General features: G+C 35.2%; 1 protein-coding gene across 5 annotated transcripts in view; it reads right to left on the bottom strand.

The window, feature by feature from the left end:
• The window catches only part of LOC107853072 (general negative regulator of transcription subunit 3), a 76,135-nt gene extending 57,044 nt beyond the window's left edge, over window positions 1-19,091 (bottom strand). For 4 of the 5 annotated variants that reach the window (XM_047408240.1, XM_016698086.2, XM_047408241.1 and 1 more), the window contains exons 1-4: window positions 18,811-19,089; window positions 18,590-18,721; window positions 16,758-16,895; window positions 13,108-13,158 (exon numbers count right to left, since the gene is read on the bottom strand). In XM_047408240.1, the coding sequence (XP_047264196.1) occupies window positions 13,108-13,158; window positions 16,758-16,895; window positions 18,590-18,721; window positions 18,811-18,903 (414 nt within the window). In that variant the 5' untranslated portion in view covers window positions 18,904-19,089. Of the gene's footprint in view, window positions 1-13,107; window positions 13,159-16,757; window positions 16,896-18,589; window positions 18,722-18,810 lie in introns of all 5 variants that reach the window. The other variant, XM_047408242.1, reaches the window with a different exon arrangement.
• Between the last annotated feature and the right edge of the window lie 1,702 nt (window positions 19,092-20,793).

The following is a 20,793-nucleotide window of genomic DNA, read 5'->3' as shown; positions in this document are numbered from 1 at the left end:
GTAGGCAACTTTGTGACACTTGTATGGAGATTTACACTCCAATTTATTGTAGTCACCCGATCCATGAAAGTTTGAAGCATTAATTCAATATCGTGATGGATGACACTTGTTCTTTCCTTTCGATGTTATTTCTTCTTAAAAAACTTGAAAACACAATTATTAATTTTGTTAGAATAAATAGGGGAGAGGAGATCACAATTAGGGCGAACAATATAATGTCCATCTCAACTGCATCAAAAAACAATCATATCCATTAAAAAATCTAGATGGTGCTCTCTCCTAGAGGTATATTCAGAATTTTTCTACAAATGGGATCCTCCACAATAAGAATATGGTCCAGTATAACAATATTTGCAACCATCTCACTCTTTTTCATCCTAATATAAGATAGTGACAAGACTATATAAAAAGAAAATCTAACTAAAACAAAAAAACAAAAGAAACTCACAAACACATTTTCACAAGTTTGAATCAAAGCAAGTAAACTCATATTCTAAACTAACATAATATTCTAAATTTGTCCCCCACAATGGCTCAATTTTGAATAATGATCAATTATATGCAAGATAGATGGACTCAATCCCTAGTAATGTGTTTATCTAACAATAGAGTTAGGGTTGATTCCCATGGAACAATATAAGCCACAATTGCAAAAATAATGAAGTAAAACTACTTACTCTATCCAAACAATTGATACAAGTATTATCGGGGGGGGGGTTGATATAAAGAATCAAGGATAGGACAAATAATAGATTGGACACTTTCATCAATGGCTTTCGTAATTGATGAAAAAAAAGGGGATTGATCACGGGAAATTATTTCTATAAACTATTCTTACCTAATTAATAATAGATTTCGTAAATTAGCCTTGAACCTCAAGTATCCACCAATGTCTACAGGCTAGAGAGAATATTTCTTAGCTAAATTATCTCAATTGGAAAAGACCTAAGACAGATGGTTTTAATGTTAAGCTATGCTATGAATTTCCCTATCTTTAGTTCAATTCAATTATATGGGATATGCCCCAAATCGTGCTAATTAACCTTTCCCAACATCAACCAACATTGTCAAGTATAATTGAAGTAAATGAGTGAGTCCTAGGGTTAGCTACTTCTTTTGAAAATTAGCAAATCATGACATTAATTAGATAAATGCAAACCCATTCATAAACTAAAAATATGTAAATTCAAAACCAAGATTAAAAACCAAAATAAGGAATTATCACTAACTATTATATTCAATTTTGATGTATAGAAATAGACCCGAATAATCAAAACAAAGCCATGAAATAAAGAAATGGTTAAAGAATATGTCACTACAAAACTTCCAATATTCAATTCCAAGGGTTTGAATGGAGTTCCTTAGCCTCCAAGATTGAGAAAATATCCAATTATATTTTTAAGAAGGCTTGGAATCACTTTTATGTAGTTTGAGATCAAACGGATGTGAAATTATGATGTTTACTTAAACAGTGCCCCAATGATTGCTTTAGCAACAAAAATGGCCGCAATAGCAACTTGTTTATGTATTCCTTGTAAGACCCCGCAAAATCTTAAGCTTAGCTCAGTCCTTTAAAGCTTATTAAGGGGTCCAAGACTTAGAAAATTTATGCTAAGTATTATGATTTAGTGTTAGTTTAGCCTTCATAGGTTGTCGACTCTATTTCACGACCCTCATGAACTTAAAGTGATGATTTTTAGGTTTAATCCTGATTAAGAATGATAGTAGGTGTTCTCAGACAAGTTTTGAATTTTTCAGACTCCGTTTGAAACACATTCGAAAGCTCAAACCAATGGATTGACGCGATCTCAATATGCCGCGTCACCCATTGCATCGATGAGTTTTTTCCCCTGCTCCCAGTGCAAATTCTAATGAACCGACGTGGACTCAACGCGGTGCATTGGCTATCGCATCGATGCCAATGACGTGGCATGAAGGTATGCACATCGCTAAATCAGTTTTTAGTCATTAAAAAGCCACGTCCTCAGGGGTAATTGGGTCTTTATCCACCTCATGCCAGCCCCAAAAACAAGAGATTAAGCCTCTTTATAGGCAAAATCCATTCATCTTTCTCAAAATTTCTCAAGAAGCAAACCCTAGGATCTTCAATTCAAGATTCAGCCTTCGAGAACACTCCATCATTCTTCTCAAATTTGAATACCAAGGTATGTGAAGTGTTCATCCAAGGGTTCCTTCCACCCTTGGAGTCCAAGAAACTATTTCTAAACTTCAAGTGTATTGATTTAATGAATTCCATGTTTGGTTTAATTATATTCGTTATGATAATGATCAATTGGGGTTATAACTCCATGTTTCACTACAAGTTTCATGCAGAGTTAATTTATATATATGTAGTATCATGTGAATTCATGTTAAACCCTTGAATGTGTGAAATTGGAATTGAAGTTATGATGCCTGCATATGGTTTAGTATCATATGCATAGATTGTGTTATATCACGTAAATGTTTGATAAAATGTCTCTATGAATGAGTTATGAACAAGTGCACATGGTAATGCTTTTCAAGTCTATGATATTATTTACTTTTCATTCTATCGAGTCCCGGAGGTATTCAATACCCGAAAACTTTGTTGTTTACCAAGAGTTGTGGTAGTTACAAAATAGTCTTAGTAGTGTCAAGAACGGTAGCATTAGTAATCAGTCATAGTTACAGTTCAGTATTCAATTCAGACCTCAGTAAATCCTATTAGTCATAGAACCCTATAATATTCCCTCAGTTAACAGAATTTAGTAGTACTCCATCAGTTAATGGAACTCAATGAACTTAGTTCAGTTCAGTTAGATAGTACGATCAGTAGCAGTTCAGTCCAACCTAGTATAGTTTAGAAATTAGTTCAGTGTCTATTCAGTTGGGAGTAGGGTTCAACACCAAGTAAACCCAAGGATGGGAACTCACCTGCCAGTAGAGGATGTGATCCTTAGAAGTAGTCCTTGTGTTCCAGAACTACGTAGCCAGCGTAGGTTGAGATGTCAACCTGCCAGTTGAGGGTTGATGAGGTGTCCTATCTTCTATTTGAAGGTACCACCATTCTCATTCAAAGCACCTGGCAGATGAGGGTGACTCAACTTATCTTTACCCATGGCACAGTACTGACACCCTTCTAACTGGGGTTATGGGTTGGACCCCAATCCATTCAGAAAGGGGTTGTCGGTTAGATGATTACCCCACTATTTCAGTTTTAGACTTCAGAATAGAACTTAGTTCAGTTATACAGAAATTAGGACTGACAGACACAGTGACTCAGTTCAGTATGGAACACAAAATAGTTCCACAGAATTAGGACTATCAGATACAGTCACTCAGTTAACAGAAATACAATATTAGTAAACTCAAATATCAATAAACCAGTGATTCAAAACTCAGTATCCAGTGTTATCATGACCTCATTTATAGCTTATGTATTCATGCATGTACTCTTATTCAGTTATGTTCATGTTATTAAGTCAGTATTTGTTCATGCATATAAACCCATGCATATCAGTCTACCTCACTTAGCATATCAGTAAATTCAAAGTACTAACGCATACTTTTCTTTTGTGCTATGATGTTTTATATCATAGGTTCAGACGCACGAGGTCCCGATCATACTTAGCAGTTTTAGATTTTTAGCAGTCAGAGTTAGTGGTGAGTCCTCATAGTTCGAGAACATGATTTTATTTTAGTTTCTTAGTTTATTTCAGTAGTCGGAGTTAGTTGGGGACTTGTCCCATCAAATCCGTATTCAGACAATAGAGGCATTTCAGACTAGAGTATTTATAAATCGATGTTCAATTTTTGTATGGATGTACCGTACTCAGTATTTACTTACAGTTTTGAATCTTATGGTAAGTTTCAGCCTAATTTTTGCATAATTATAGTATTACTATTCAGTTATTGTAGTAGGTACCAATCATGGGTTAGCTTGTGATTCCTCGAGATTATAAGCATTGTGTAGCGTCTGGGGTACAAACTCAGGGTGTTACAAACTTGGTATTAGAGCCTAAGGTTCAACAGAGTCCTAGGTAGTCTGAAAGCAACATCTATTAGAGTCTTGTTCATGGGTGCGTAGCGCACCACACTTATTGATAGGAGTCTATTAGATATTTTAGGAAAAGTTTCCATTCTTTCAATATTCATGTCGTGCGAGTGAGCATGAGCTCAAGTTAAACTCTCAGTCTAATCCACTCTCTTCTTTTCATTTATAGAACATGCCTTCAAGAAGTCTAACGAATGGAAAACTGAAAATTAGTCAGCACCTTAGCCCATTCAGGAAGATCCCCTGGATGAACACATCCTCCAGGGTGAATTCAGAGTAACTTTCACCACCCTAGCTCATTCCGTGGCAGCCCAGACTCATTTTTTGAGGTGTTACCGATGTTGACCATATTTTTTAACTTTGGCTTTGAATGGATTTTTATGGTTTCCTATGTAACTATAAATACTCAATTGAAGTGTTATTATTAGTTGACACACTCTACATACATAAAACATTAGATTGAGTTCTAAGATACACTTTTGATCTAGGAATTCATGTTCTTGATTTTAAGGTTTTATATTAATTTGAGATTTAAATTTTAATTCCTAATTCTTTATGAGATAATTCAAATGATTTAAACTATTAATTATATAGATTTTTTGCAATAATGAGTGGCTAAACCTCTTAATGAGCGTCCTAGAAGCTCTAATGGAATAATGAAGTACTGGAAGTGCAAAGTCAACCTACTTCTACTAAAAAAAATTGAGAGAGAGGTTGAGACTTGGAAATTAAGATGACATCAATAATTTAAAGCTACCAACCTTTATCTAATTAACTTGAGATCCAGAGAAGATAGGTAATTTGTCATCGATGACTAGGGTTATTAAGGAGACACTGTAAGACCGATAAGTGATGAGTGAAATTCACCAAATAGTGGTGAGAGATGGTTGTGATGCATAAACTATTAGATTTTGCATGAAAGACACTAGGATTCTTCAACGAACATGATAACTCTGCAAAGTTAAGAATTCAGGGGGGATACAATCCTAGATATCTTCTCCAACTTGCCAAGCACTATAACTATTACTACTGATTGTTACTAAACCTCCCCATTTACTTTCTACCTTTTCCTACTACATAAAAAAGTTCTTAGCAGAGATTCGTTCTATTCCATATGGGTTTGACCCCAATCTTTGTTGGGTTTCTATATTTGACAGTGAACGCAATATATTTTATTAGAGGTGTAATTTGGGTGAAACTAAATTCTAGAAACATTGCTGGGGAATATGGTTATAGATTGATTGATGAAGTTTTTTGAGGTTATTGGTTTTCATTTTTCTAATATTTCGTGGGTATATTCTGGTATATGCCTAGTAATCAAAGTAAAGACAATCACTTAATATCACTTAATCTTAATATTGAATAGATCCTATACTAGAACCATAGGATGGAAGAATAGGATCATGGATCTTATCAAGATGGGGTTCAAGATTACCCAAATACCTTGAATCAGCTACCTTTGCATAGTGTTTAGGAGATAATTATATAGACTATTATTCAATTATTAGCTAATAAGAATGTTAGGATGGCCTAAGCCTATCATGTATCTCAAGAAGAAAGAGTAATACATAAGAAAAGGCATCTAGAAGCACTTGAATGAAATAGAGTTAGAATGAATAAAGCTCAACCACCCCCTGCTTATCAGTACTTACTAATTTATGATGATATGATAAAGATTTAAGGTATGTTAAACAAGTTGAATCAGGATCCATAAATCATCCTTACTTTCCCCAAGGAGTGAAGTTCTATATAGTGAGTGTAATGATTCAGTTGCTTAATCTGAAGGGTGTGTTTGTTGGTTTGTTGACTAATAATGCAAATAAGCATATTATAAATTACGTGGGGATCTGCGCTTTGTATAATTTGTCGAGGGTGAGTAAGGAAGCATTGTAAATTAGGTTGTTCCTATTATCTCATATAGGTGAAGCGACATTGTGGTTAGGAGAATTACCTCGTGGGACTATTACCACTTGGAATGAGTTGATGACCCAATTCTTGGATTGAATTTTCTTGCCTTCTAGAATGCTAGAGTTAAAGAATGATATTTACAATTTTAGACAAATGCATTCAGAGGCATTATACAATATTTAGTTAAGGTTCAACAAAAAGTTTATAAATGTGCCTAATCAAAGATATTTGGGGAGAAATTAGCTACAGATATTCTATAGATCCTTTAATGCTAACACCAAGGTTTTTGCTGACACTATCACAGGTTGGGGTTTTATAGGTCACCGTTGGGATTGAGCTAAGAAAATCCTAGACTAAATCTGTAAAACCAACCGAGGGTGGTATACTTGAAAGGTACAGAGAGGAGCTGATATTTATGTTATTGGTGATTCTAGTAAGTAGAGAGCCCTAGATATGATAGTGGCTTAAGAGGTAGCAGTCTATGCTATTGGTTGTATACATTCAATTAGGGCTGGGAACACCCAAGTCGATATTTGTGAATTATTTATTGCTAACTATACTTTGAAGAAGTAGATTGGTTTATTGTGTGATGTTTTGGTGAAGGTAGATTTGTTCATATTCCCAAATTATTTTTTAGTTCTTGAATGTGAGGTGGATTTTTATGTCCCTATTATCTTAGGAAGTCCCTTCTGAGCCGCAGGCAGAGCAGTGGTTGAGATAGAGATGGGAGAAATGAAATTCTGACTCAATGATGAACGAGTTACTTTTACAGTGTATCAGTTGATGTGGCAGCTAAAAGTAATGAGAGTAGTTTATATAATAGATACCGTGGATGATAATAAATTGACTATGCCTATTGAAGAGAGACTTGGGGTTGAGGCATTAGTGGTTGTAATCATGAATTTTGATAGTGACAGCATCAAGAAGTATGATGAGATTTTGAGCGCTTTTGTGGTAGAGGTTCTTATTCTTGCGCGCCAAAGAAGTTGGATTTGGATTTTAAGAATATAGCAACCCTACCATCTCGACCATCTATCGAGGAGCAACCAGTCTATGAATTGGAGTGCCTAGTCTATGAATTGGAGTGCCTTCCTTCTCATTTGTGTTATGCATTCTTAAGGGCGAACAATACCTTGTCAGTTATTATTGTTGAGGATTTGTTGGATACATAGGTTGAGACCATAATTTTAGTATTGCAGAGGTTTAAACAGGCCACTGGTTGGACTATTATGGATAGTATTGGTATTACAACTGGAATTTATACTCATAAGATTTAGCTTGAATTAGATTATGCGCCTAGTATTAAGCACTAGCATCGTCGGAATCCACCTATGCAAAAGGTGGTAAAGAATAAGATCATCAAGTGGTTAGATGCAGGTGTGGTTTAACCGATCACCAATAGCATGGGTGAGCTTAATTTACTGTATACCAAAAAAGGGAGCACAAATATGGTCCCTCATTAAAAGAATGAGTTAGTGCCCATAAGACCAGTTATGGGATGGTGTGTGTGCATGAATTAAAAGAATTTGCACACTAGGATGTATTAGAGTCACTTTACAATGCCATTCATGGTTCAAATGTTAGATCGTCATGCAGGCAGAGGATGTTATGGTTTTCTTAACAGTTATATAGGGTAAAATTAGATTTCTATTACCCCAAAAGACCAAGAAAAGACAACTTTCATATGTCCATATGGTACATTTGCATTCTAAATAATGCTTTTCTCACATTGTAATGCTCTCACCACCTTTCAGAATTATAATATTCTATATTTTCTGATATAGTGGAGGATACTACAGAGGTCTTTATGGATAATTTTTTGGTTGTTCATACTCTTTGGCCCAATTAGTCAATGCACTTTTGTGAGGAGTGTCACCTAAGTTTAAATTGGGAAAAATGTCACTTCATTCTAAAAAAGGGGATAATTATTGGAAAAAAAAATTTAAGAAGGGAATAGAGGTTGATAGAGCTAAGATTGAGGTAATTCAAAAATATCCTCTACCGATTTCAGTTAAAGGTATTAGAAGATTTTTGGGTCATGTAGGGTTTGATAAATAGTTTATCAAGTACTTCTCTAAAATTGTAAATCCATTATTAAAGTTTTTAGCGAAGGACGTAGAGTTTGTGTTTGATAAAGCGTGTCTTAAGGCCTTTGAGTGAAACACACAAGATCTTGGCCTTGTATTGGTTTTGTTTTTGAGTGTATTGTCTAAGGTATAATAAGGTAATCCATTCGTACCATTTGGATGTGAGTCGTTCCAACTTCTCACTTTCTTCTCGTACCTTGAGCAGCCTAGGAAGGTAGCACTCTTTTCTCTATATGACTTGTCCTCCCCTCACTCGTATACAAGGGTACGAGTCATACCTAGGTAAGTCGTATAGTGTTTGGCACTTAGTGTAGAGTGGACTATTTTTGGTATGAGTGTTGTGTATGATTAGGGTGTGAGTCGTACACTTTGGATATGACTCAAGGGTGTGTAGTCATATAAAGATCACCGAAGATGACCTAGGTAGAGCGTAGGGTATGAGTAAGGGTACCACTCGTACATTAAGGTATGATTGACTCAAGTGAGTCATACCCACCATGACGGTAAATTTTCAACTTTAGCTAGGGGCCTTGTGATCATTTCCTATATCCTAAACCCTAAGTCCCTTCACTATATAAGTGTATATGGCCTCTTTAAACTCATTTTAGAGTGGATCTAACATCCTAAACTATCTCTCAAACACTTTCTAAGTTTCTTGATTGAAGATTAGAGTCTAGGGTGTTGAGGTTGCTCTTCTGGAGACAAAGAGGAGTAAAGTTCTTGGTGTATCAGCTTTTTTAAGACATGTAACCCTTCCCATTGTTAAATAACTCTAAACCTATGTATTTTACTCTTGGATTAGTAAGTGTACACGATGATTTCGAAATTAAATAAAAAGGGTTTTGTTACCTAATGATAAATTATGTTGTTTCTTGCTTAGACTTGTGTTTATACATATTATAGATGGTGAATTGCATATGTGGGTTCTTTTTGTATGTGGTTTAACATGAGGGTCTTGAGTAACGCTAATCTTGATGATATCTACCATTAAAATAGCCTTATAAAACGTATGCACATAAGGTGTTTGTGAAAATGTCTAAGTGAATTGTCTAGTCACATGTTGGTGATGTTTTGTATTAGGGAAATGGCCTAATAAGCATTAATAATTGATAAATGATATTGAGAAGGTATTGTGAGCCATGTATTTTATAATTGATGACCTTTTTGGTTGAGGGCTAATAAGGGATTAATGTTTCTAATCACGAAAATGAATTTGAATAGTGTGTTGAACTAAAATATGGTGAGAATGTGTTGTAAGCTTTCTAATGAAATGTGTATAGTTGTGTGGGTCTTGATGATCGTAAATTGAATTGAATTAAGTCATTTAGTCTATTGAAGGTTTTAGTGGTAAAATGGTTATTCGAAGTCCAAATATGTATCTGTGGTATTGGTCTAGTAGAAATGAATGAGGTAAGATGTTGGTAATGAATATGAACACTTGGCAAATTGTTGTTAAAGGCCTTGTTAGCCATGCAAGGAGTAAGTGAATGTCCTTTATAGCTTGTTGGTTAAATGGGACATGGTCCCAAAAACATAAACTTGAATTATTTTTGAATGAATGGTGTGTATTAGAATAGTAATGAGGAATGAATAGTTTGTAGGGGTCTTGATGACCATAAGTGAAATTTTATCGTGTTTTGATCTAAGGCCTTGGGCCTATCTATATGATTAATGGCTAATTGTGTTGGCAAAGACCATTTGGTTTTCTATGGTGTTTATATGTAGCTTAGAGTTACCTCAATGGGTTTAAGCCCTTAAATGACGAAATGAATTGTATAGATATTAATGAATGAACTAATGCGTTAAGAGTTCAAATGTAAACTAAGGATGGTAATGGGATGACTAGTGGTTAAAGTCCCTTGTCAAATGACTTGTGCTTAATGTCCCTCGTCTAATTACTTGCGGTTAAAGTCCATCATCTAATGATGTATGGATAAAGTCCCTCATCTAATGACTTGTGGTTAAAGTCTCGTATAATAGCTTGTGGTTGGAGTCCCTTGCTTGAAGAGATCTTTTAATGTTATAATACCTTACCTTATGAAATGGCTTGTGGTTATAGTCCCTTTCCTAATGTGTAAGCATGTGATTAGAGTTCCATGCCTAATTGAATATTTGATCTTATGATTAGAGTTCCATTCCTAATTGAATAGGTGAGTATATGATTAGAGTTGTATGCCCAATTAAGCATATGAGCATATGATTGGAGTTCCTTGTATAATTGAATGTGTAAGCATGTGGTTATAGTCCAATGGACAATTGATTGAGTGTGTGGATCGAGTCCCTTTCCTAAGGAATTGGTTGAATTGGTTACATTGTCGAGTTTGTTTGAGGTTCGGATCCCCTTGACTAATGTAAAGGATAAGTTTAGGATTCTAAAATTGGTATGGTGAAAGGTCAAAAGTTCTTCATTCCATGTCTCATGAAAGAATGCTTTAAGAATGATTTCTATGACTTCTTCCATGACTTGGCATGCTATGTATAATCATATGTATATGTTTCTTCATATATTATTATGCTTATGCTAACATAAATGCTATTTCAAATGATGGTTGACTTTGATTGAACAAATATATTATATTACCTTTATCCTTGAGTTACATGCTAGCACTCCAACCGCTAACCATTTTCGGATGCTATGTCCCCATGCGACATAGGGGCCAGCGCTTGTTCTTCTTTTCTATGCAGTGACCAAGTATTCGAGAGTATCGAACGTTGACGTTGAAGTGTTGAGATTTCATTCTTCGTAAGTGATACACATTTCATAGTCATTTACTTTAAATGAAACACCTAGGTCTTGAACCATTGAAAAGCAACATCATTTTTGTGCCTTTGAGTTAGGTACGACAAGAGCCTTGAGTCATACCCTTGGTCACAACTCGTACCCATATTACCCTCCCCATCATACCTTGATTAGTCCATGTGGGTGTCATAATGTTTTTTATACAAAATGAGCATCCCTCACTCGTGACCAATGTATATGAGTCGTATACTACTCAACCGTATGGAGCATAGACCTAGGTTGAGTGGACTGTAAAATAGTGGAGAAGCAGTTTATGGATGGCAAAAGAGGTACTTGTTGAAAGAGGGGTAGAAAGTGTTGATCAAAAGCACTTTATCCATCATTCCTACGTATTTCATTTCACTTCGCAGTCTATAGAGAAGAGGTATGACTTTTTGCAACAGATGTGTAATGTGTGAAAAAGATTATGAAGATGTGAAGCAATTTTTATCCACTGCAAAATTCAACCCAGGGCACTCTTTTTTTATTTTGCTTGAAGTCAAATAGTGCATGCCAGAATCTCCTCAAGGCCTATAACAATGTTGGAATAAAACAGGACTATAAAAAGGTGACAAAAGGTTGTGGAACACTATACTGGCAGCTATACAGTTGACTTTGTGTAAGAAAGAAATCAGAGATACTTAGAAGGCAAAAAGGAACACAATTTGTACCTTACAGCAAAGATGGTTAACTTTCCTAGCCAGTTAGCCTTTTGGTACAAAATGTACTGGAAGTCCAGATGTTTATAAGATGGTTAATTTCCTCAATTCTTTTGACAAGCAGCTACTATACTAATAGCCTGTTTGGGATTGCTTATTTCCCAAAATAAGCACTTATTCTAAGAAAAAAAACTTTTTTTTTAAAGAAGGATGCAAGTTAAAAATAAGCAGAACCAGTTTTTCTGTTTCTGGGAAGAAGCAGAAAATTTCTGCTGCTCAAAAAAAGCAGAAGCAGAAGCAGAAAATTATTTTTTATGACAAAAATATCCTTATCACACACACACACATATATTTATATACCTTATTAATTGATTAACATATCTTACAAGTTTGATTAACGTTTGATTCTTAAAATTTTACATTTCATATTTAAGTCATAATTCTTTATGATTTATACATTGTTATTTTATTTTCACTCATTTTTTTAAATAAATTTGAAACTATTATTGATGATGATGACTAAAGAATATATAAATTATTTTATTATTATTAATGATAACAATTGACAAATGAATCACTTTACAAGATTATATTTTGACATCAGATATAAATTTTTTCTCGAATATTTAATTTTAAATAAATAATTCATGAAAAGTAACATATTTGTTAAAATATAGTGTATATATATGAATATGATGATTGTTTATTCGTAGTAAATTTTGACACTGTAAAAATATATTAAAAAAAGATAACAAATAATAGATAGAATTTTATTTTAAATATTTGTATAGTATACATATATGAATTTGGTTACTTAGTTTTACAATTGAAACGGTAAAAACATATCCAAAAGAAAAGGTAACAAATAACAAATATTATCTCATTTAGATATTTGTAAGCATGAATATAGTGTTTGCTAACTTTTAGTGATTTAATTTATGAAATAACTTTTGTATTCATTTTTGTTTGATGTTTTAAGTAATATTTAAATTATTTAAGTAATATATCACCATTTAATTTTTTTTAACGTATTTATGTATATAAATATTGATTGAAAATTTTAGAGTACGTACTTTTTAATTAAATAAAAAAATTTAATTAAAAATATTAACATAGATATTTAAAATAATTTTTCTCTATAAATTGATTTTAGTAATAAAGGCTATTAATAGATGTCCTTTTTTATCATTTGTCTCAAAAAAGAACTTCTTAAAAAAAATTATCTAAACATAATTTGATTATCAAAAGTACTTTTCGAATAAATTTACCAAACACAAATTGCTTTTTTTTAAAGCACTTTTTTGAAAAGTCATTTTATAAAAGTGCTTCTCAAATAAGCAGTTTTGTATCAGCAATCCCAAACGGGCCCTAAGATACATATTGCTGAGGCTGTGCTCACTACTACTCATACATTGCATCCTCTGGGTGCTATTTTTTTAAAATAAAAATCTATTACTTGAAAATTAAATCATGATTCTTTATCCTTGGAAGACACACAGATTGAAAGAGAAGTTGTTCTACCCTTGGAAGATAAACATGTGGAAAGAGACCCAACTAAGTGCAGATATCTCACAATGATAAATGTAAGGGAAATTTTCTAACAAGATAAAACGTTTGAAAAAAGGTGATTATTCATACCACATTATTCAACCAATCTCGTGTCTCTGACTTAGCCTTCTCTTTTGGGTCCTGATAAATTTCGAACAATAAAATGAAACAAAAAGTCAAAAATAATACAAATAATACATTTAGAATCAAAATGGTACAACGCCATCAAATGCAAAGTTGACACTGGACCTACACACATGGACTAAAATATAATGGAACAAAGCAAACATTAGAACTAAAATTACAAGAAGCATCAGTTTGGCCTACCTTTCACTAAGCTTTCATTAATGGATTAGCACTTAACTAAGCATCTATTGATGTTAGATGTAAAAATTGATTAACTGTTCTCGAGAATAATAGAAAAGTTGATCAACTATTAACTATTGTGAGAATACTACACACCTATTCCTAAAAAGCAACTATGTTAGGTGGAAGTATTAGGCCTCATTTGTTTTTATTAAGATTGAGACGTTTGAATCTGAATAAACATCCGAATATGAAGATGTGCAATAAGATTTAGGCGTTTGAATATGAATACATATCTTAAAATTATAATGTTGTGTTAAGATTTGAACACAAAATTATTAAGATTGTTTTCACAGAATCTGAATATATAAAATTTGTCTTTATTTAAAAAATCAATAAACATAAAATTCAAATAAAATACTAAATTAATCTAATACTATATTTTCATGGTTTATTGAACGAGGAGGGGGACAGAAGCATTGAGCTAGGGGAGCTGGAGTACTCGGAGGATAATCGGGATTTCGGTTACTGTAGACGTTTTGAGGTTGAGGAGGTCAGAGAGGCTATTCATAGGATGCGGAGGGGCAGGGCGACAGGGCCTGATGAAATTCCGGTGGATTTTTGGAAGTTTACTGGTGGAGCTGATTTGAGCTGGTTGACTAATTTGTTTAACGACATTTTCAAGTCTGCAAAAATGCCTGAGGCTTGGAGATGGAGTACGATGATTCCGTTGTATAAAAACAAGGGTGACATTCAGAGTTGCAACAACTATAGGGGTATTAAGCTGTTGAGTCACACTATGAAGATTTGGGAGAGGGTGGTTGAGCGGAGATTGAGGAGGGTCGTGTCCATTGCGGAGAATCAGTTTGGATTTATGCCCGGTCGCTCGACGACAGAGGCAATACACCTGGTGAGAAGATTGGTGAAGAAGTATAGGGAAAGAAAGAGGGATTTACACATGGTGTTCATCGACCTGGAGAAGGTTTATGACAAAGTCCCGAGGAAGGTTCTTTGAAGATGCTGGTGAGAAGGGTCCTGATCGCGTACATCAGAGTGATTAAGGACATGTACGAGAGAGGGAAGACTCAGGTCAGGAAGGCGGGGGAGACTCCGATCATATCCCGATAGAGACAGGGTTGCACCAGGGATCGACTCTCCGCCCGTTTTTGTTTGCGCTGGTGATGGACGTATTGTCACGGAGTATTCAAGATGAGGTGCCTTGGTGTATGTTATTTGCAGATGATGTAGTGCTAATTGATGAGACGAGGGAGGGTGAATAAAAAATTGGAGGTTTGGAGGAAAACCCTCGAATCCAAGGGGTTTAGGTTGAGTAGGTCCAAAACGGAGTATTTGGAATGCAAGTTTAGTGATTCGAAGCAGGAGGATGGAGTGGTGGTAAGGTTGGATTCCCAGGATCTTTGTAAGAGGAATAGTTTTAAGTATCTTGGGTTTATGATCCAGGAGAATGGTGAGATTGATGAGGATGTCTCTAAGCGTATTGGAGCAGGTTGGATGAAGTAGAGGCTCGCCTCGGGAGTGCTGTGTGATAAGAAGGTGTCCTTAAAGGTTAAAGGCAAGTTCTACAGAGTGGTAGTTCGTCCGGCCATGCTGTATGGTGCGGAGTGTTGGCCAATCAAGAACTCCCACATCCAAAAATTAAAGGTAGCGGAAATGAGAATGCTGCGTTGGATGTGTGGACTTACTAGAGGAAATAGAGTTAGGAGTGAGATTATCCGGGAAAAGGTGGGAGTGGCTTCGATGGAGAACAAGATACGGGAAGGAAGGCTGAGTTGGTTTGGGCATGTGATGAGGAGGGGCATGGATGCCCCAGTTCGTAGGTGTGAGAGGCTAGCTTTGGATAGTTTCAGGAGGAGTAGAGGTAGGCTGAAAAAATATTGGAGAGAAGTGATTAGGCAAGACATGGGGCTGTTACAGTTTTCTGAGGACATGACTCTAAATAGGAAGGTGTGGAGGTCGCGGATCAGGGTAGAAGGTTAATGCGTGTGTGGGTTATAGCTAGTAGTTAGAGAGCTCTGGTGTAGCCGGCTTAGTAAGCTTACGACTGTGCTCTCTGGTAGGAGCCGTTAGTGCATGCTACTACGAGGGGGGTGGCCTTTTATTATTTCTTATTTACTGTTTTTTACTTTTATATTGCTCTTATTTTCATGGCTCTCTTAGCTCTATTTGTATTATTTCTCATTTCGTATCTCGGTTATGCCATCCATTCTGCTTCAGGTATTACTATGACCGTGTTAACTATTCTTGATCTAAAGCCAGGGGTCTATCGGAAACAGCCTCTCTACTTTTTCGGAAGTAGCGGTATGAACTGCGTACATTTTACCCTCCCCAGACCCCACTTGGTGGGAATTCACTGGGTTTGTTGTTGTTGTTATTGTTGTTACTATATCAATAAAATATTTTTAAAAAATCATACAACAGTCGGTGGTTGACATAGCTTGTGGTGGTGGTTGTGACTTGTAGGTGTGATTGGGAATTGTATTGGGTGATGGTGGTGGTTGTGGGTAGCGGCTAGTAGTGATGGTGGATGACATTAGTGATTAACAATGGTAGTTGGTGGTGGCAACTAATAATTATAGTGAATGATAGTCATAGCTAATAGTGGGGGTGAATGATGATGGTGACTGGCGACACACAGTGGTTGTTTATGGTGATGATTCTTGCTAGTGACTGGCGGTTTTAATGGTGGTTACTTATGATTGTAAATAGTAGCTAATGGTAATGACGGCCGACTATGGTAATTGGCTGTTGTGATGGGTGTGGCTAAGGATGGTAATTGTGATTTGTGGGAGATGGTAGTTGATAATGGAGGTCGGCAGTGACAATTAGTGGTGAAAGTGAATGGAGTTGAACTGTCCTCTTTGTAGAAATTCTTAAATAAAAATCTTAATGATATTAAGACTTTTTAACAAATCTTAATCATTTGGATCTTCAGACCCACTAATGGTAGTAAAATTCAAAAAACTAACACATTTAAGTGATTAAGAATTAAGATTCAGACCAAACAGACTTAACAACTGAGGTCTGAGTGATTAACATTAAGACTTTCACTAAGTTCAAACAAATGAGACCCTAGTCCTTAAATTCCCTCTCTAATGCTTAATCCTTTCCCGGTGAAAATACAATTTATATAGATATTTCTTTAAGAAAAAACTAGTATTGGGATTTCAAACGTGTATATTTGGAATGGGGAAAATACTCTAAATAGTTGGTCGCTTCATAAGAATTGGGAAAATACTCTAAATAGTTGGTCGCTTCATAAGAATTGGGAAAATACTCTAAATAGTTGGTCGCTTCATAAGAATTTCTTTCAGATGGTACCAATTAACTTCTAGCATGGAAAAAAAAAACACGAACTAAAATAAAATATCCAAACCTAAAAACGGGTAACCTCAAAATTGCAAAGCAATGCTTACTGTCTTAGGTTGTTGGCCCAGGCCTTCTTTTGAAAATGCTTTGGTCTTAGTTTCTTTCTCACAGATTTTGAATCGTTCCATTTCACGCTCAATAAGCTTACGAGCATCCATCAACGCTTGCTCGTATGACGCACTTACCTATGTCAAAAAGCAAAACCAGCAAAGGTAAAATAAGATTCCACGATTTTGTGGATGAAAAAACAAAAAGTAGTATCTATGACCACACAAAAGGCAAATGAATGCATTGATGTGAAAAGGCAGCCACCAACTCAAAAGCCAAAAAAAGGGGCACGCAGCGCGGTTCACTAAAGCTCCAGCTACGCGCAGGATCCGAGGAAGGGCGTAACGTACGCCAGTTTCACCTTGCATTTCTACAAGAGGTTCCCACTTTTTGAACCTGTGACCTCCTGATCACATAGGAGGCAACTTCACCAGTTACTCCAAAGCTCCCGTTCACCAACTCAAAAGCCAAAACTAAGAAAATACAACCACTTTCTATTCCCAGGGGTAAAGCCATCACTTTTGTCAAACTAATGCCAATAAACTATTACTAATCTACAAAAAGCAAGACAACCAAAAAAAAAGGCATAACAATGTAGTGTAAGAGAGTGTATCAGTAGAAATTCACATCATCAAATAAAACATTGTTCACAATATGAATCCATCTTCATCATATACAATACAATTTAACTCTAATATTAAGAACCATACTCAATCAAATATGGAGAAGAGGAAGTACAACTTGAAAAAGAAACACCTAGGTAAAACTTCTCTAAGAGTGTCATTCACAAACTAACTATGCCAACATGTCCGGGAAAATTAGTAACAGTTCCATTTCAATCACCTAAACACAACATTTCTCCCGAGTCTAATCTAGTTCCCCCTTCATTGGTAGCATTTCATTCGATAGTAGAATTTTCTCTTCTTCTGCTTTCCCTTTCTCCATCAATTCTTCCTACTACACACCTCAACCACTTCCTTCCCGCCAGACAACTACAACACTTCTGCTCTCCTTCTAAAGAGGCATCATAATAGGCAGATTTATTTTTCCCATACAATGTCTCAGTATGAAACTCGATTAAACAAATGCCGGCAAAACAATCAACAACCACATGGGGCATGCTCTCTCTAAAACCATCTCTATCACCAACATAAGAAACTCACTTCTTACTCAAGTATGGTATTAAAACAGGAATAAACACCTAAAGTCTAACAGGGGACTCAATTAAATGGGAAGCATTTCCAGATGGTAGGAAAGAGTGGTGAGCCAGAAGTTCCCGCGCCAAGGTAGAAAATAAAGGTTGACCCTATAATGCAGTCCTTCAAAATTTCAACTAAAAACAAGTTTAAAGATCACCTAAACTTGGAAGAAGAAAAAAGATCACTCAAACTTCTGAGGCTGACAAATAGGATCGTAATCGTCCCAATTTATAGAATAGCTGACATGGTATAAAGAAGTAAGCTATGATCCAAACTTTTCATACAGGCCAGGCCTTCAAGAAATTGAACCTAAAAACCTCATAATTCTCAACTTACTTCATTTGACCACTAGGCCACACCCTTGGATGTGTTGTTCCTAAAGTACTCTTATCAATGATGAGCTGGCTAACTGCTTAGTTGGTCAGGAACTGCGCTCATTATAATGTCATGCTAAGTGAAAATTGAGAGAAGATGAATCACTGACTCGCGATTCTATTAATATAATAATTAATTGTTATAACCAGGTGTCATGCAATAAGAAATGGATACGGAGCATAGCCAACATAGTGAACGACAAGGAAATGCATCTATATAGCTAACAAGAAAGAGCAGAGCATAAGTAAGATGTTTACCTTTTTATCTTTGATTTCGCTTGATTGAATCCATGTTTTGATTTGGTCTCTATACCTCTGAAGCTTTTTAATCTCCTTTTTCAAATCCGCTTCAAATTTTTCCTTCTGGTTCGCATTATCCGTGTCATAAACCTGAAGAAAGACGGAAAAGAAGGATATTCAATAAAAGAAATGTCGGCTGGACTACTGAAGAAGTAGAAACAGAAAAAAGAAAAAAGAACCTTGTTCCAAATACTATCGAAGACATCAACGCCTTCTTGAACCTTCTTCAGCACTCGATCTATTTCACCCTGTAGTTTACGACTCGCTCCCATTGCAGCAACTCAGACACCAACCGATGATAGAGGAGAATTGATCACCCAATAGGGTTTTCGTTTTATCAAATATTAAAGATGAGATGAGATCAGATGAGTAGAGTATTTTGCTTCGCGCACTTCTATTCCATCTTTGTTTCTGTTTTAGGGCTTTACATAGATTTGGCTCCCCTACGATGCTTTTCTTCCCCCGTTTAGCCTATATATCAGAAAAAATAAAATTCCGTGTAATTACGAATTTTTTATTTTATTTTTTTGCAAGAGTTCAGTTTACGAGGGAGCACAATATTATACATTTTAAAAAGAATTATCTCTTTTGACTAAGCAGCTAATTTTAAAAAATAAAAATAACTTTTAAAATTACTTTTGCCTCCCTAACAGATGAGGTATTTATATATATAGAAATAAAAAGTATTTTGCACAGTACTGGTGGGTTTCTGTGCATAATTTATTATTTAAGGATCCTATACATAGAAGACGAATATAGTAAACCTATCATATCTTGTCTTTTTCTTTACTTTTTAATTGATAAAGTAAGCCTTAGCTCTTTTAATTTCTTTATCATTAAGAATATTTTTAGGAGAAAGTGACTGGGATTCTTGAATATCTTCATATTCAGCTGTTTCTTCACTTGTAAGACTCTTCATGGAAATATTCGAACATTGTTCCACAATTTTGATCAAATTTTTTCGGACTTCTTCTAAGTATTTTTCAATCATTTCTAATTTGTCTCCTTCATGTACAGAGATTCTTCAAGAAATATAACTTAGGTTTTTATCTTCCATAATTTTTTTGGGGGAGCAGTGGTTATCCGACGATCTTTTGATTAATGGATTCGAGCAATTCTAGTCCATGCGGGAGCTTAGTGAGGGAGTCCTTTCTTGTTAGCTTTTTCCAAAAATTGGTGTAGAATACCCTATAAAGTACGGATATTTGTCTTTTCGTGTATCCGAATTCAACACTCCATTTATGTATCCATGGAATGGAGAATTCTATAAAGAAACACATTTAGTCGATTTTATCTAGATTATAGACATGATCTGAATGATATAAGTCTGTTAGAAATGAAGACACTTTAATCCATTCTTTGTACAGATGAAGATATTCTATTGGTAGAATTTTTACTATAGGGCCATGATATGACCACCATTGAATAAACCAATTGGGAATTGGGTCTTCAAAGACTTTAGAACAAATCTTTAGAAACCAAGTATGTTTATGTTTAATATTGTTTTAATATAAGGTTTATGTAAAAACTTTTATATAGTCCCAATAAGTGAAAGCGATTTTCGATCCTTTCATTGTCATGAATTTTTCTGTCATGGAAGCGGTTCCCCAATCTTCTATTAATATGAGTTTTTTAATGACCATCTTGGAGTATCCATGAACATCTGGAGTTGTTTCACTCATTTGATGGTGTTCTATTTCAATACTTCCAGTAGCCACTAGTATTGATTCATAAAAGGCCTTGTTTTATAAGATTCTCCTGTAAAATAGAGGTTAGTTAATGAATGTTTTTGGAGGAGTTTCCATGGATCATTTTGTTTACATATTTGAGAATTTTCTACGAGAACTATTAGCTCTCGATTTTCAAGTTTTTCATAATTTTCCCTATCGGCGTGTTTTCTTTGGCAATTGAAGGAAACGAGTCGGCTTACTTGACAGATATACAAGATTGTAGTTGCTCAAATAAAGGATGATCCTCTGGAATCTCGTCCAAATGGATCGAAGTGCTCATATGCGGAGTTTTGAAGATGATTCTATAATTTGAGGAATTCTTGCATTAATCAGACTAATATTTCCTCTTTGCAATACTGGAAAATTGGATGATGAAGAAGCATATGATGATGAAGGGAAGTTTCTTCCCCTAGAAGAGGAGTATCTTCTTCC

The sequence above is a fragment of the Capsicum annuum genome, chromosome 3 (assembly GCF_002878395.1).
Source record: "Capsicum annuum cultivar UCD-10X-F1 chromosome 3, UCD10Xv1.1, whole genome shotgun sequence".
Classification (NCBI taxonomy): Eukaryota; Viridiplantae; Streptophyta; class Magnoliopsida; order Solanales; family Solanaceae; genus Capsicum; species Capsicum annuum.
This window is presented reverse-complemented; position numbering and strand designations above follow the sequence as displayed.